At 41.4% G+C, this 13,700-nt stretch overlaps 1 protein-coding gene across 1 annotated transcript; it reads right to left on the bottom strand.

Annotated features, from left to right (window-relative positions):
* Positions 1-1,943: 1,943 nt before the first annotated feature.
* LOC308116015 (uncharacterized protein) lies at positions 1,944-13,015 on the bottom strand (the record flags this gene model as incomplete). Its single annotated transcript, XM_080473965.1, has 4 exons — positions 1,944-3,922; positions 5,051-5,197; positions 12,688-12,795; positions 12,943-13,015. 4 exons carry the CDS (start codon positions 13,013-13,015, stop codon positions 2,232-2,234), a joined length of 2,019 nt encoding a protein of 672 aa, XP_080330091.1. The 3' UTR covers positions 1,944-2,231.
* Positions 13,016-13,700: the final 685 nt, after the last annotated feature.

Below are 13,700 nucleotides of genomic sequence, written 5' to 3'. Positions count from 1 at the left end.
ACAAATGACTCTGTCGACTGAAACTTTTGCTTTCATGAAGGCAAGCAATTGGTATCTCAGACGGAGACGTCATGTCAGAGCATTTCGGGTTTTCCTCCTCCCTACAGATGCAGACAATCGCCTTCACACTTACTCGGGGGGCTTTTCCACCAAAAAGAACCAGGTGCTAGTTTGGGGTCAAGGCTGGATTTAGCACCAGTTCTTTGTCTTTCCACCGCCAAAGCCCCGGCCTATCAGGTGCTAAGCTGGCTAATTTTTGAGGAAAAAATAAAACTTTAAAGTCATATATATATATATAGATAGATATAGATATACACATATATATCTCTATATATACTGTATATTTGCCAATCTGGAACCCGGTATATATTTTATGTTTAATAATTTATTTGTTAGTTCCTGGTTCAAATAAACCTCAAAATGAGCACAAATAATGTAGAATAAAGAGACAAGTGTCACTAAAAATTTGTAACTACTTATACCTATTGTTTATTTCCCTCAGAAGTTTTTCAGCATCTTCCTATTGATACATGATGCTCCCCGTGCTTCATGACGCATTAGCGAGCTGGAACATGCATGCGTAGCACACGGCACCGACTTTGGTCTGGACGGTCGGCACAGCTGAACCATATTTCTTCGGCCAGAAGGAGCTGGCAAAAGAAAATTATGGAATTTTGTTTGGCAAGACCTCGGAGTGCCAAACTTTCTTCTTGTTCTTATGGCAAATGAATCTGCCTGAAGTCTTTCATAGTTATCTCTCAGATTAGATTTGATACTGGGACCAATGTATGGAGGTCGGTTGTTTTTTTTTTACTGTGCCAGCTAAACTGACGTCTGGTCAACGCCTAATTTTCCTTCATCTGGGTTGTTCAGAGAAACGCAAAAATTATTTTTTTAAATAATAGTAATCATTAATTCTACTGATAGTCTGACATGGAGTGACTCCAACCACCTGCACCTCAACACCACCAAGACCGAAGAAATGGTGGTGGACTTCAGGAGATCGAGGTTGTGATCGGTGCCTGTCGCCATCAAGGGGGACATTGTGGACATTGTTAAGACTAACAAATACCTGGGAGTACAGTTGGACGACAGACTGGACTGGACTGCAAACACAGATGCCCTGTGCAGGAAAGCACAGAGCCGGATGTACTTCAACATCTGCACGAAGCTTCAGCAGATGTTTGATTGTTTCTGTAGTGCCAAGCTCCCTCTTCTACGCTGCTGTGTGCTGGGGGTGGGGTGGGGGGCACACGTCTGGACAAAATAGTGATGAAGGCAGGATCTGTGGTGGACACAGAGCAGGACAGTCTGACATCTCTGTCTGAACGACGGGCACTGGACAGGCTCCTGTCAATCATGGACAACCCACTGCATCCACTGTCCAGCACCATCTCCAGGCAAAGGAGCAACTTCAGTGACAGGTTGCCGTCACTGTCCTGCTCCACCGACGAAAGGAAAAGGAAATCTTTCCCCCCTCATGCCATGAGGCTGTTTAACTCCGCCAAGAGAGTTATAAGTTAAAAAACTGAGGACAAGAGTATTCGAGGGGACCCTGGTACCCTTGGGTACCAGACCCTATTGTATGTAAATGTTTTTGTTTTTTTTTCCTGTGTAAACCAGTTCTGTTGATGCTGCTGAAACTGAATTTCCCCACAGGGATGAATAAAGTATCTATCTATCTATCTATCTAGATAAAGTGGAGGATGATTGAAAATTCCTTTGATATTGTGACCCTGTGAACACTTGTACTTGTACCATTGCACCGATCATCATTAACATCATCATTTCCAGTTGTTTAACCAGACATGTCTGAGTCCTATTGTTGTTGTTTTGTATTATTTCGTGCTTTGTTTTATACTCGTTTTTGTCCATATGTTGAAAATGTTACAAATAAAGTATTTTAAAAACAAATATTAAACAAACACTGAACTAAATAAAATGGATTCATAAATATTTTATTTCAACACAAATGGAAACCACATTAATTTTAACTTTCTCAATTGTGATTTTGGGCTCGATCTGGACTTTCTGAATGAGATTTCCAAGAGTCCTTCATGAGTTCATCTCTGTGAGTTCTTATTTGGTGCAAAAATGAACCATGTTTACTGAAACTTTTCCTACATGTTTCACATAAATACGGTTTCTCACCCATGTGAATTCTCACGTGGACCAACAAATCCCTCTGATGACTGAAACTTTTTCTACTTGTTTCACAAGAATACGGCTTCTCACCTGTGTGAGTTCTCTTGTGGACGAACAAATAACTCAGAGAACTGAAACCTTTCCCACGTTTCACCATTATGCGGCTTCTCACCTGTGTGAGTTCTCTTGTGGACCAACAAATAACTCAGAGAACAGAAACTTTTCCTACATGTTTCACAAGAATACGGCTTCTCACCCGTGTGAGTTCTCATGTTAACTAACAAATCACTCCGAGAACTGAAACTTTTCCCACATGTTTCACAAGAATACGGCTTCTCACCTGTGTGAGTTCTCATGTGGCGCAACAAATCACTCCGAGAACTGAAACTTTTCCCACATGTTTCACAAGAATACGGCTTCTCACCTGTGTGAGTTCTCATGTGGCGCAACAAATCACTTCGAGAACTGAAACTTTTCCCACATGTTTCACAAGAATATGGCTTCTCACCCGTGTGAGTTCTCATGTGGACCAACAAATCACTCTGTTGAATGAAACTTTTCCTACATGTTTCACAAGAGTGCGGCTTCTCACCCATGTGAGTTCTCATGTGGAACTTCAAATAACCATGTTGACTGAAACCTTTCCCACATGTTTCACAAGAGTATGGCTTCTCACCTGTGTGAGTTCTGTTGTGGACCAACAAATGACTCTGTACACTGAATCTTTTGCCACATGTGTCACAAGAATACGGCTTCTCACCTGTGTGAGTTCTCTTGTGGACCAACAAATTACTTTGTCGACTGAAAATGTTCCCACACGTTTCACAAGAATATAGCTTCTCACCTGTGTGAGTTCTCTTGTGGACGAACAAATTACTCTGTCGACTGAAACTTTTCCGACACGTTTCACAAGAATATGGCTTCTCACCTGTGTGAGTTATCATGTGGCGCAACAAAGTACTCTGTCGACTGAAACTTTTGCTACATGTTTCACAAATTATTTTCTTCTCATCAGTGACAGATCTCAAGTTGTGATGTAATTTAGTTTTTTTACGAACAATTTCACCAGATATTTCCTCACTAAGACGCTTTTCACCTTCAGCCTGCTTCTCTGACTGAGGAACCTCGTCCACACAGTCACCAAGAACCATGCTGAATTTTTTCAGCTCGACATTTCTAGTTGAATCACAGTCCGGATGTTCAGTCACAGGGTGGACTTCAGAGTCATGAGAGAGCAACTGCTCAGTGTCCAGTTCTTCTTCTGGTTCACTCAGGGAACTTTGCTCCTCAATAGAAGGAACCCTAAAGGAACCACTTTCAACCTTCAGGATAAGCTGCTCTCCCTCCTGGCTGGTACCAAGTTCCCGGTGCTCCTGGATCTGTGATGGTTCTGGTTCCTCCTTAATCTCTGGAAGTTCTGCTTCTTCTGGTTCCTCGATGATCTCTGGTTCTTCTGGCTCCTCTTTGATCTCTGGAGGATCTGGTTCTTCTGGTTCCTCTATGATCTCTGGAGGTTCTGGTTCTTCTGGTTCCTCTTTGATTTTTGGAGGTTCTGGTTCTTCTGGATCTTTGATCTCTGGAGGTTCTTGTTCTTCTGGTTCTTCTTTTATCTCTGGTTCTTCTGGTTGTTTGATCTCTGGAGGTTCTGTTTCCTCTTTGATCTCTGGTCCTTCTGGTTCTTCAATCTCTGGAGGTTCTGGTTGTCCACGGTCTCCACAGTAGTTTGTTTCCTGTTTAAAGAGCTGCTCCTCCCTGCAGTCATGGTGCTGTCGGAGCTCTGGAGAGAAAAAAAAGTACAAGATGACAGGTTAGTTACATTACTTCTATAGTTCCAGCTTTAAAAAAAATTCTGGGACTTAATCAGTGAAATCAAAAACTTTCTTTCAAATAAAAAAGAAAAAAATAGTGTGGTCGTCACATTAGTTCATGATGTGCATATTGAGCTGCTGAACCGCTGGTGGATTAACGATGACTTCTTTAGCTGAACCTTTTCTTGTTGGTATGTTCCACTAATCTTCTCTCATTTCTACACAACATTGTGTTCAGTGTTCACCCTGCTACCTGAGGTGGAGTCGGAATGAGACGTCCTGCTTTTGAATGAAATGCCTCTTTAGAAAACATCAATGTCCACAACGTTGTTGGGCAGTGGAATTTAGAAAGTGAACGTAGATTGTTCAAGTTCTGGCTACTATTTACAGTCGAGAAGGAATCGTTCCTTGGGGGGAAAAGGAAGATGTTGTGTTTCCTAAAGTGTAATGCTGAGCTGTTATGTTGAAGTAGAGAGTGGAGAAGAAGACTGAGTGTATTCTGAGTTACCAGTCTGCTGAATCAAGGTGATTAAAGACACTAAAAATCCTGCTTCTGTGTGCGGGGGATAGACCAAACAGCCTTAGCAATGGAGATTGTTCACCAGTAGGGTTGTTCGGTATACCGGTACTGTATTGGTATCACGGTACTGACGCCTTTCAAACGATACTATACTGGATCCGGCCGGTACCGGTATTTTTTCTTTTTTTTTTACGTCACCGCGTAGCGTCACTGTGTTGTAATTTGCACCGAGGAGAGTCGTCAGTCTCTCTGTGGGAGAAGCGTCGGCGGGCTGCTCCGCTTTCTGACTTTCATTCACTTAGGATTTTGTAGACGACATGACATGACATGGTGTTTGTGTCCATGTGAGAGTGCGCATGCGTAACTAACTCAAACGACCCGTGGAAACTCCGTAAAAAGAAATCGAGTGCATCACCAACGGAGCAGCAAAGAGCAAGAGTCTGGCGAAAGACAGCAATAAAAAAGAGAGAGAGAGTATCGAAATATATGGTGGTATCGGTATCGATACCAAAATGTTGGTATCGTGACAACACTATTCACCAGTAAGATTCATGTCTTAATTCATACTTTTCCATACCTGTTCTGTGTAAATTGATTTGAGGCGTCCAGATGTTTCCCAGCAGTGTGCACTGACGATTAAACTCCTCCTCATACTGGCCGATAGTTTGTTCAAACAGGGTGAATATTTCCTCAGCAGCAGCAGTGAGTCGCTGGGTGGTCCAGTCTCTCACAGAGTCATCACAATCAGTAATAGTCTCAACACCACCCTCCTCCTCTTTAATGTGTGGAGCTTCATGTTCCTCCTGCTCCACACTGGAGTTCGTCTTCTGGTGACCAACGTGTCGCTGTGGACTCTCTGGAGGGAAACAAGACAAAAGTCACTGATGTGATGATGTGAATATTGTACAGTGAGGGATGGATGAGACGGGACAGGCTGCATTTAAAATACAAACATTTAAAAAAACTAAAAGTCTGCTCATTTCAATCAAACTGACAGTGGTTGTGGGGTTTAAAGAATAAAGGAGAAAACTGTCTGGATGTGTTAGTGTGTGCTGGTTTGATCTCAGAAGATCTTCCTGGTCTCAGCTCATGTTTTATTGTTTCGTCAGGAGGAATGTTTGTTCAAACTTGGCACAACCAGTGCATTTGGGTAGCAACCAGTGCTGGTCAAATAAATATTTATTTGTTATTATTCTACAATCATAACATCAATAAAAAATAAAAAATAAAATAAATAAATTGAGCTAAAAATAATAATAATCATAAACAATAAACAAACAATAAACAAAAAGTAACCAATTACAGTTTTAATATATTGTACAGATCTAATCATCAGGTGAGTCCCTGTTTTGATTATATTAACAAATACATTTTTCCGTTCAAATATCTTTCTGCTATTTTCTGATTAAAATATTGTTTGTTAGCAACAAAGGCAATTTTTTTTATTAAAAACTTTATAACCATTGCATCGAGTGAAAAAGGTCATCATTAAAACAAATCTTGTCTAAAGATGCCTCACTCTAAATTTATTAAACATCACAGATACAGAACACACGGTGTACTTTATTATTCCCTAAAGGGAAACTCATGGGATGATGATACATTTATTTTTAGACGCTGATTATTGCCATTGGATTTGGTCTAAATGGTCTCAGACCATAGCAAAGATAATATGATTTATGTTAGTAATGAAAACTACACAAATATATAAATGCGTGAAATTAACTGTCAAACATAAAAAAACCAACTATCATTCTATCTCTGCATCCCGTAATGTAGTTTGTCCATGTGGAGTCACTGCAGATCACATTGTATGTGACATCATTGGCACAAGCCCCGCCCCGGACCGATCTGGTACCATAGACATTATAAAGCAGGGGTCCTCAATAGGCGGCCCATGAGCAGCACATCAACGTGAAATAAAGTGTGATTTGTGCTGCTCTACCTTTTTAATCCTCATCCCACACCGTAGTCGAAGCCAGAATCTAAGCGCATCGGACATAATTATGTCAATGCTGCTCCGCTCGGACGTCCACGGATTTCATTTTCATGACCCGCGAAACCACACGTCATCCAACAGTAACTCAAAGTTTTTAAAAAGAAACAACGTGAGCTGCAGCGTGAAAAAGTGGAGCAGGAAAAGCTTCACTTGAACTCTGGCTGGACTGAACAGTTTAGTTTTATATTACCGGCCCATGTTTGATCTGCAGGCAGACCGGAGCTGTCGGCAAAGTGGCTCTTCACTTCAACTTTCTGCATGCAGCAGCTTTAATACCAACGACCCTTCAAAATCCCACGGCCGCAAAACATAACGTGATACAAGCCCTCCGTGTCGACGATATGTCAGTATTGGCACAAGTGAGCAACAGCGCAACGTCGCTTGTTTCATGGAACCTTGCCAAAGCTAAGAAACAATTGGCTGATGCTGAGTTAATTAAAATAGCGCAATTAATATTGATGATGAAGTTTTAAGCAGTGGTGTGCAGTCAGGGGCAGCAGGGCGAGCACTGCAGTATCATCAGCCAATCATATTCTGATGTGTTATTGACGGAACGCCCCAGGGCGAGCAGAGTTTCTAGTGCTGGTCTTGGTCTGTAATTGAAATGAGCTTCACTGATTGGCCAATGGGCAGGTGCCTGATGACGCACTGTTATTATCTGATATTCTGGAGGTGATGGCGGCGAATTTAACAAGATTGGGTGATACGATAGCGGACCTGCTTCGGGGGCCTTTTTCAAGGCGCCCGTTTGCAGAAGAAATGGAAATTGTGAGTAGAGGAAGACCGAAGCAGGAAACTACCAACACTATGACTGGGTGACAGCGAGCTGGAGCACAACAAGCTGTTCTGCTGGCAATGTTTACTTTCAGTACAAGAACATGGAATAGCAGCGGTTTTAGAGCCTCATAGAGCCATTCATCAAAAGGATCGCAGGATGGATTTCATCTACAAGTGACGGGTGAGTGCTAGTTTTTTTTTACTTTCTCTAGATTACCTTGGTGCTGCTGTTGGCATTTGGTGCTGTTTTTGATTGTAAAGTGATGTTTGATTTAATGATTTAATGATTAAATCATGGTTTTGGTTCGACCAACGCGATATCACTCCGTTCATTCATCTCCGCATAGCCTCTTTCTCCATTATTGTCATTCACACAGATAGACGAGCACACATGCATTAGTGCAAACCTGTGGGAAAGACTGGAAGATGATCTGATGGCGATGCTGCTCAGTGGTGTCTTGATGTTTTGTGCTTGTTGATCAGCTGTCATGTTGGTATTGATAAAGTACTGATGCATAATACTGGCTTTACATTGGATTCAGATTGTCTTTTTACTGTAGGACATAATATGTGTCTGTTGCATTGGCTGTTTCTCATTTCTTTTATTTGTTACTGTTGGCCCTGACTGAAACACCACCGCACGCTACTGGTTTTAAGTCACGACGAGAAAAGAAAGAAAACGGTTCTAGAGCTGTTAAAGGTGCGTTTACACAGAATGATGACAAGTTCGACACGAATCTCAGTTCCTGACCACGGATCCCGATTTTGACCTGAATTCTATGATTCAGGGTCGAGGCGTCACGCCGTCACGGACAGTCGCCACCTTTTATCATGAGTTACAAGTAAAAGCAGGAAACAGTGGCGGCTCATCACGAGTCATTACGCACCGTCAGCATTATGGTTCCGCGGTGTTGCAAACTAATGCGCAAAGCTGCCCTGTGGCGGGCTGCTGTGCGTCGTTGCGTATCGTATTTTTCTATCATTAATCTGTCAGGAATTTGCTCTATTCAGTTGTGGATTTTGCTATGAGAAGTGTCCAGCCGCCCAGAGTTCAATCTGTGAAGGAGCGCGCCAGAGGAAATGAGAATCACCGTCTCAGGTGTGTCTGATGGAGGCGCCGATGTTCGCCCAGGGCGTAAAAAAAGTCAGGTCAGCAGCTGGGAATAAAAATATATGACTCCACACACCCCAGTTATTCTACCAGCAGCTACTGAACAGTTCACACACTCCAGATCGCTCAGCATTCAGAGAAATTCCATGGAGTTGATCAGAGAGGAGGATGCTGCAGGGAGCGAATGCTGTCACTCTGTAGAACGCATCACAACTAATCCACACGCTCAGTTACAAACTTCACCAATACAGGTGATTCTTGATATTCTTGAAGATTTATTGGAGCCAAAAAGATGTTCCCGGAATATCAGGAATGTCAGGCCCATTTGAGAACTATCTTCAGATGCATTATGTCACATGAAGAATGTCAGGAATGTGGCAGGAATGACAGGAAAACGATATTGGTAACTCATTGTGCTGATGTGTAAACGCACCTTAAAGCAGGTGCCGCTGTCGGATAATACTGCGACAAGAAGAGAGGAGGATTTAGTGGAGGAGTGTTATTCAGCTCTGATCACCGACTTAAAGAAACAGAATCCAGAAAACAGACTTTCTGATGCAACATCTTGGCCTCAGGATTGAAACGACAGGATACATCAGAGGATCTTCCCCTCGCTGTCACTTTTCTCACTGACTGGTGAGTGAATTCATTCATTATAACAAAAATGACAACAATAGTATCAATACGTTCATTTATATGGCAGCTTTTATACTTCAAATGCAACAGAGCACAATTAAAAACAAATTAATTAAATGAGAGAACAGAAACAAAAGCAGCAGTGAAACAACATTTGTGGTATTTAAAAAGTAACAAACTGTAAATCTCTCCCTGTATTTCTGTCTCTGTCTCTCTGTGTGTAAATAATTAGATCGTTGGTTTTACACTTCCTTTTTTTTGAAGAGTGTTTTTTTAATGTGACCCTCAACACAAGCTTTGAAAATCCCAGGCTTAAATTATTACTACAACCACCTTGACTACTATTACTTATGATAATAACAATACTAACACAATGATAATAGTAATAATGGTAACATCAGCTAAAACATCTGCATCTGATGATGTGAGTCTTTGATATGTTTTATAAAGCTGTGAGCATCATGGATCTGCTTATATTAACATCTCTCCCTTGCTTTGAGCAACTCTTTTTACACAAGATAGATAGATAGATAGATAGATAGATAGATAGATAGATAGATAGATAGATAGATAGATAGATAGATAGATAGATAGATAGATAGGGTAGCTTACGCAGTGGACTGTAGGCTGACACACACTAGGTTGGTCCCACAGGAAAGAAAAATAAAAACACCTTCCTATTGTTGTTTGTTTTGGTGAAGTTTTATTTCAACATGACTGAGTTAAAAAAAAAAAATTATTCAAAGTTTAATACTAATGCCATCAGGTTGTATGAGATGTCTGTGTGTGTATCATGCATGTTCCTAAAATAGTTACAAAAAGTTATGAAGACATGTGTTATTGGTGTTTACACGTGTATGAGAGATAATGATAGAAACAACTCCAAATGATCAATCAATATCTTTCTTAATTTATACATTTATTAAAATGCCATATCATATGCCAGTCTTTGTGAAGGAGCATAATGCAAATTATTTAAGCATGAAAGCACGTACTTCGTGTGTGTGAAAATTCGGCGATTGATGATTATTATAGTTGGACTAGACCTTCCTCAGTAGAAATAAATCGAATTGAGGCGCAGGGTGCCCCATCCAAGATGGCGTCGCGCTGCGACGTCAGCTCTGCTAGACACCACCAGTCAATGAGGCGTCTCGGTATATTAAGTCTGTGGCTCAGATTGTCAATAAATCACTTCTAACAGCACAAACCTCGTTCCCCCTGTTTGTGACACAGTTGCTACGTTTAATGCTGAAGGTTTCTGACTTGTTGTTTCACGTGGAACCAGAACTGAAGCCGAAGCCTCGTTTCTGTCTGCGAGCTTCAAAATAGAAGCAACAATCCTTCACGAGTCACATTCATTTGTTCATTCTGACTTTTCCATACCTGTTGTGGGGAAATATATTGGAAGTTTCCCGCTGATTCCCAAGAGTCTGCGCTGACGTCCAATCTCCTCCTCGTACTGGACGACAATATGTTGAAACACGGTGGATATTTCTCCGGCAGCAGCAGATAGTCGCTGGTTGATAAACTCCCTCAAAGCCTGAAGTGAAGCCATTGTTGCTGCAGGAGATGAAATATTTCCTCTGTGAGACTTGACAACACAACCGAGTCCAACAAGTTCCAAGGCACCAGATCTGGTACCTACTCCTCCGGGCTACCAGATTTGTCTGGGGCGGCGCTTGTGCCTGCGCCTGCTGATGACGTCACACACAATATAAGTTACGGCAACTCCACATGGACAAACTACAATACGGGATAGATAGATAGATAGATAGATAGATAGATAGATAGATAGATAGATAGATAGATAGACTTTTTCATAAAAAAATTCTACCTTTGTAGCTATTTCCCAATATTATAAATAGAAAATATCAGAAAGATATTTGGTAATATAATGAAAACAGTGACACATCTCTACATTAGATCTCAACATTTTTTTTAAAGTCTAATTTGTTACTTTTTGTATATAGATTATTATTTTCACTCACTTACTTGTGATATTTAAAACATATCGGCCACACATGATCCTTCTGATATATTATAATCAAACAGGTATTCGTGGCCATTTGATGACATAATTGTCATATTATCACATCATTTAAGCTTCATCAATATGGCCACAGTATTTATCTTCAGTCTTGGATAGCACTCAGTTTACTGTTTCACCTTCTTGAGATTTGAGAGACAGACTAAAAGTCACTGTCACACATCACCAGTCTTCACAGCACTGAGTGAATTCTGGCTTTGTTCTGTAGAAGTAGTAAGGCCAGGCAACTTTATTTATATCGCAGATTTCATACACGGGACAATGCAAAGCCCTTTACACAGAAAACTGAAGAATTTAAGTAAAAATGCATAATCAAATAGGTTATGTTGAGGAAATGTGCTTACTTTTCAAAAAACACTTGGAAAGTACTTTGAAGGAAAAAGGAAAAGGAAGAGGGCAAATAAGGAGACTTCATAATAATCAGACGAAGCTCCACCAGACACATTCAGTCTCTACATTCCCCTGAAAGTAAACCAAACACCTTCAGTCTCTCCTGAAGGTAAACCAAACACCTTCAGTCTCTATACTCTCCTGGAGTTAAACCAAACACCTTCAGTCTCTATACTCTCCTGGAGTTAAACCAAACACCTTCAGTCTCTACACTCTCCTGAAGTTAAACCAGACTCCTTCACACACACAGACTGAACACTGCATAAAAGGAGGCATTAAACTACTCGTAGCATCCTTATAACCTCACGCAGCCACGTTGTTCTTTCCACGAAGCTATGAAGCTATCTGTGAAAGCTAACATTAGTTTCCTGACTTATTTACACTGTGACGGGAGAAACTTGCAGCCAGTAATAATGCAAAATGTCATCACAGCTAATCAACGTGCCACGTCGTTGGCAGGCGCGGGTAAGCCTGGACAAATCTGGGGCCTCATTTATGAAGGTTGCTGACGCACAAAACGGGCCCTGAAAGATGCGTACGCCACTTCCCACGCAAAGTGTGTGATCTATGGAAAATAAAGTTTGCAGGAGAATGTGCGTACCGGTACGCAAACTTTGAACCTTGGGATGGCATGCACATTTTGGAGACGGGGAACCTGGCGGCGCTGATTGTGAGGTGGAGAATTGAAGACAGATTCATCTCGTACGTTTATTATCTTCAAATATCAGACTTACAGATCCACGTGATCATAAACAGCCAAGCTGCAGTGTTCTACATGTCTCTTTAGTGGAACCTTACTGCTGAATCAGCAGCTCTATGTTCATATGTTAAACTTTTATCTTCAATACAGAGCAGTGGATAGAACTGATTATCAATTGTGACAAAGTGTGTAATAATCAGTCTGATTTCAGAGTAAGCACATAAATAGCGCGGTGACAGCCGTGTGTAAAGCTGCAGTGTGGGGAGAGCACACTGACTGGCTGTCGATGGGGACATCTGTTCTGTTCCAGCTGCTTTTATTAGGATTTACAGCAATAAAGTACAAATATACTAAACTGTATGTACACGGTGACAACTAAAGTGAGTCTCTGGGAAAGTTTCATGCAAAACAAACTGCAACTGAGATGATTTACCAACGGGTTACATGTAAAATATAGAAATTATAGCTTTTATATTGTTTATTTTATCATCATACATACGTGATACAGTTTAGTATATCTTTACGTTATGGCTGTAAATCCTGATAAAAGTTACTCGCATGGACGGGAATCACTTTTTGGCACACCGGTACGGTCATGCGCTCGGGAAGCACTGCTGGAGACAGACGGCCTTCTTCACCCTCCGCCTCCAACTCTGGAGTGACTGAAGATAAAACATAAAGTTCACTGAACCTTTTTACAGTCCCTGTTCAAATATTTAATTCATACATTTAATAAACAGATGGAAATGAAGATTATCTGTCTGCCGTGGTCTCCACCAAAATATCTCCTTCCTGTCCGACACTCGGACACACGCTGGCCTTCACAACCATGGGGGCTGTTTTGGGGTCTAGCGGTGTGCCTTCGAGCCACAGCAGGGCCATGTCGTACTCTGGCCCTGAGTGGGGTACTTTCTGTGGATCTCAACGTTTTCAGGGGACAAGGTGCGTTCAAGTCACCCTGCTCCTCCGTGTGGTAGTCTTCCAGACGCACAAGGTGGAGGGCTGGATCTCTTCCGAACCTGTAAATTGGATATGAAAACAACATCGAGTGAGTTCATTCTTCTTTATGTGCTGACAAATAGAAGCAGCATTTTAAAGGATGTGGACATAAACAATGTGTAATGTTTGCCAATTTTCCATTGCAACATAAAACCTGCAATATTTACAGGTTTTAAAATGCCAATGTAGTGGCGAGTGCTTCCATCTAACACAATGTCTTTGTAGAGTTTGCATGTTTTTGTCCCTCGGTGTGAGTGTGAGGTTGTCTTTCTGTGTGTCTGACCTGTGATGGACTGGAGACCTGTCCAGGTGAATCCTCTCCTCGACCAGTCAGCCAGGATTGGCTGCAGCGTTCTGCCACCCCGAACAGGGTAGAAGAGGTGTCGACGATGGATGGATGGATGGATTTTACAAATGTGTTGTCCGTATGAATAGAAAAATTCAGTCGTGTTAAAAAACAAAACAAAAAAAACACACAAAACTGACAATACTTTAGTGCAAGTTTTAAAACTACCACACGTAAGGATTAAGCTTTGCTGTGTTAAACTTCTGGGTTTTTTAAACAAGG

The sequence above is a fragment of the Lipophrys pholis genome, assembly GCF_963383615.2.
Source record: "Lipophrys pholis genome assembly, chromosome: 10".
Classification (NCBI taxonomy): domain Eukaryota; kingdom Metazoa; phylum Chordata; class Actinopteri; order Blenniiformes; family Blenniidae; genus Lipophrys; species Lipophrys pholis.
This window is presented reverse-complemented; position numbering and strand designations above follow the sequence as displayed.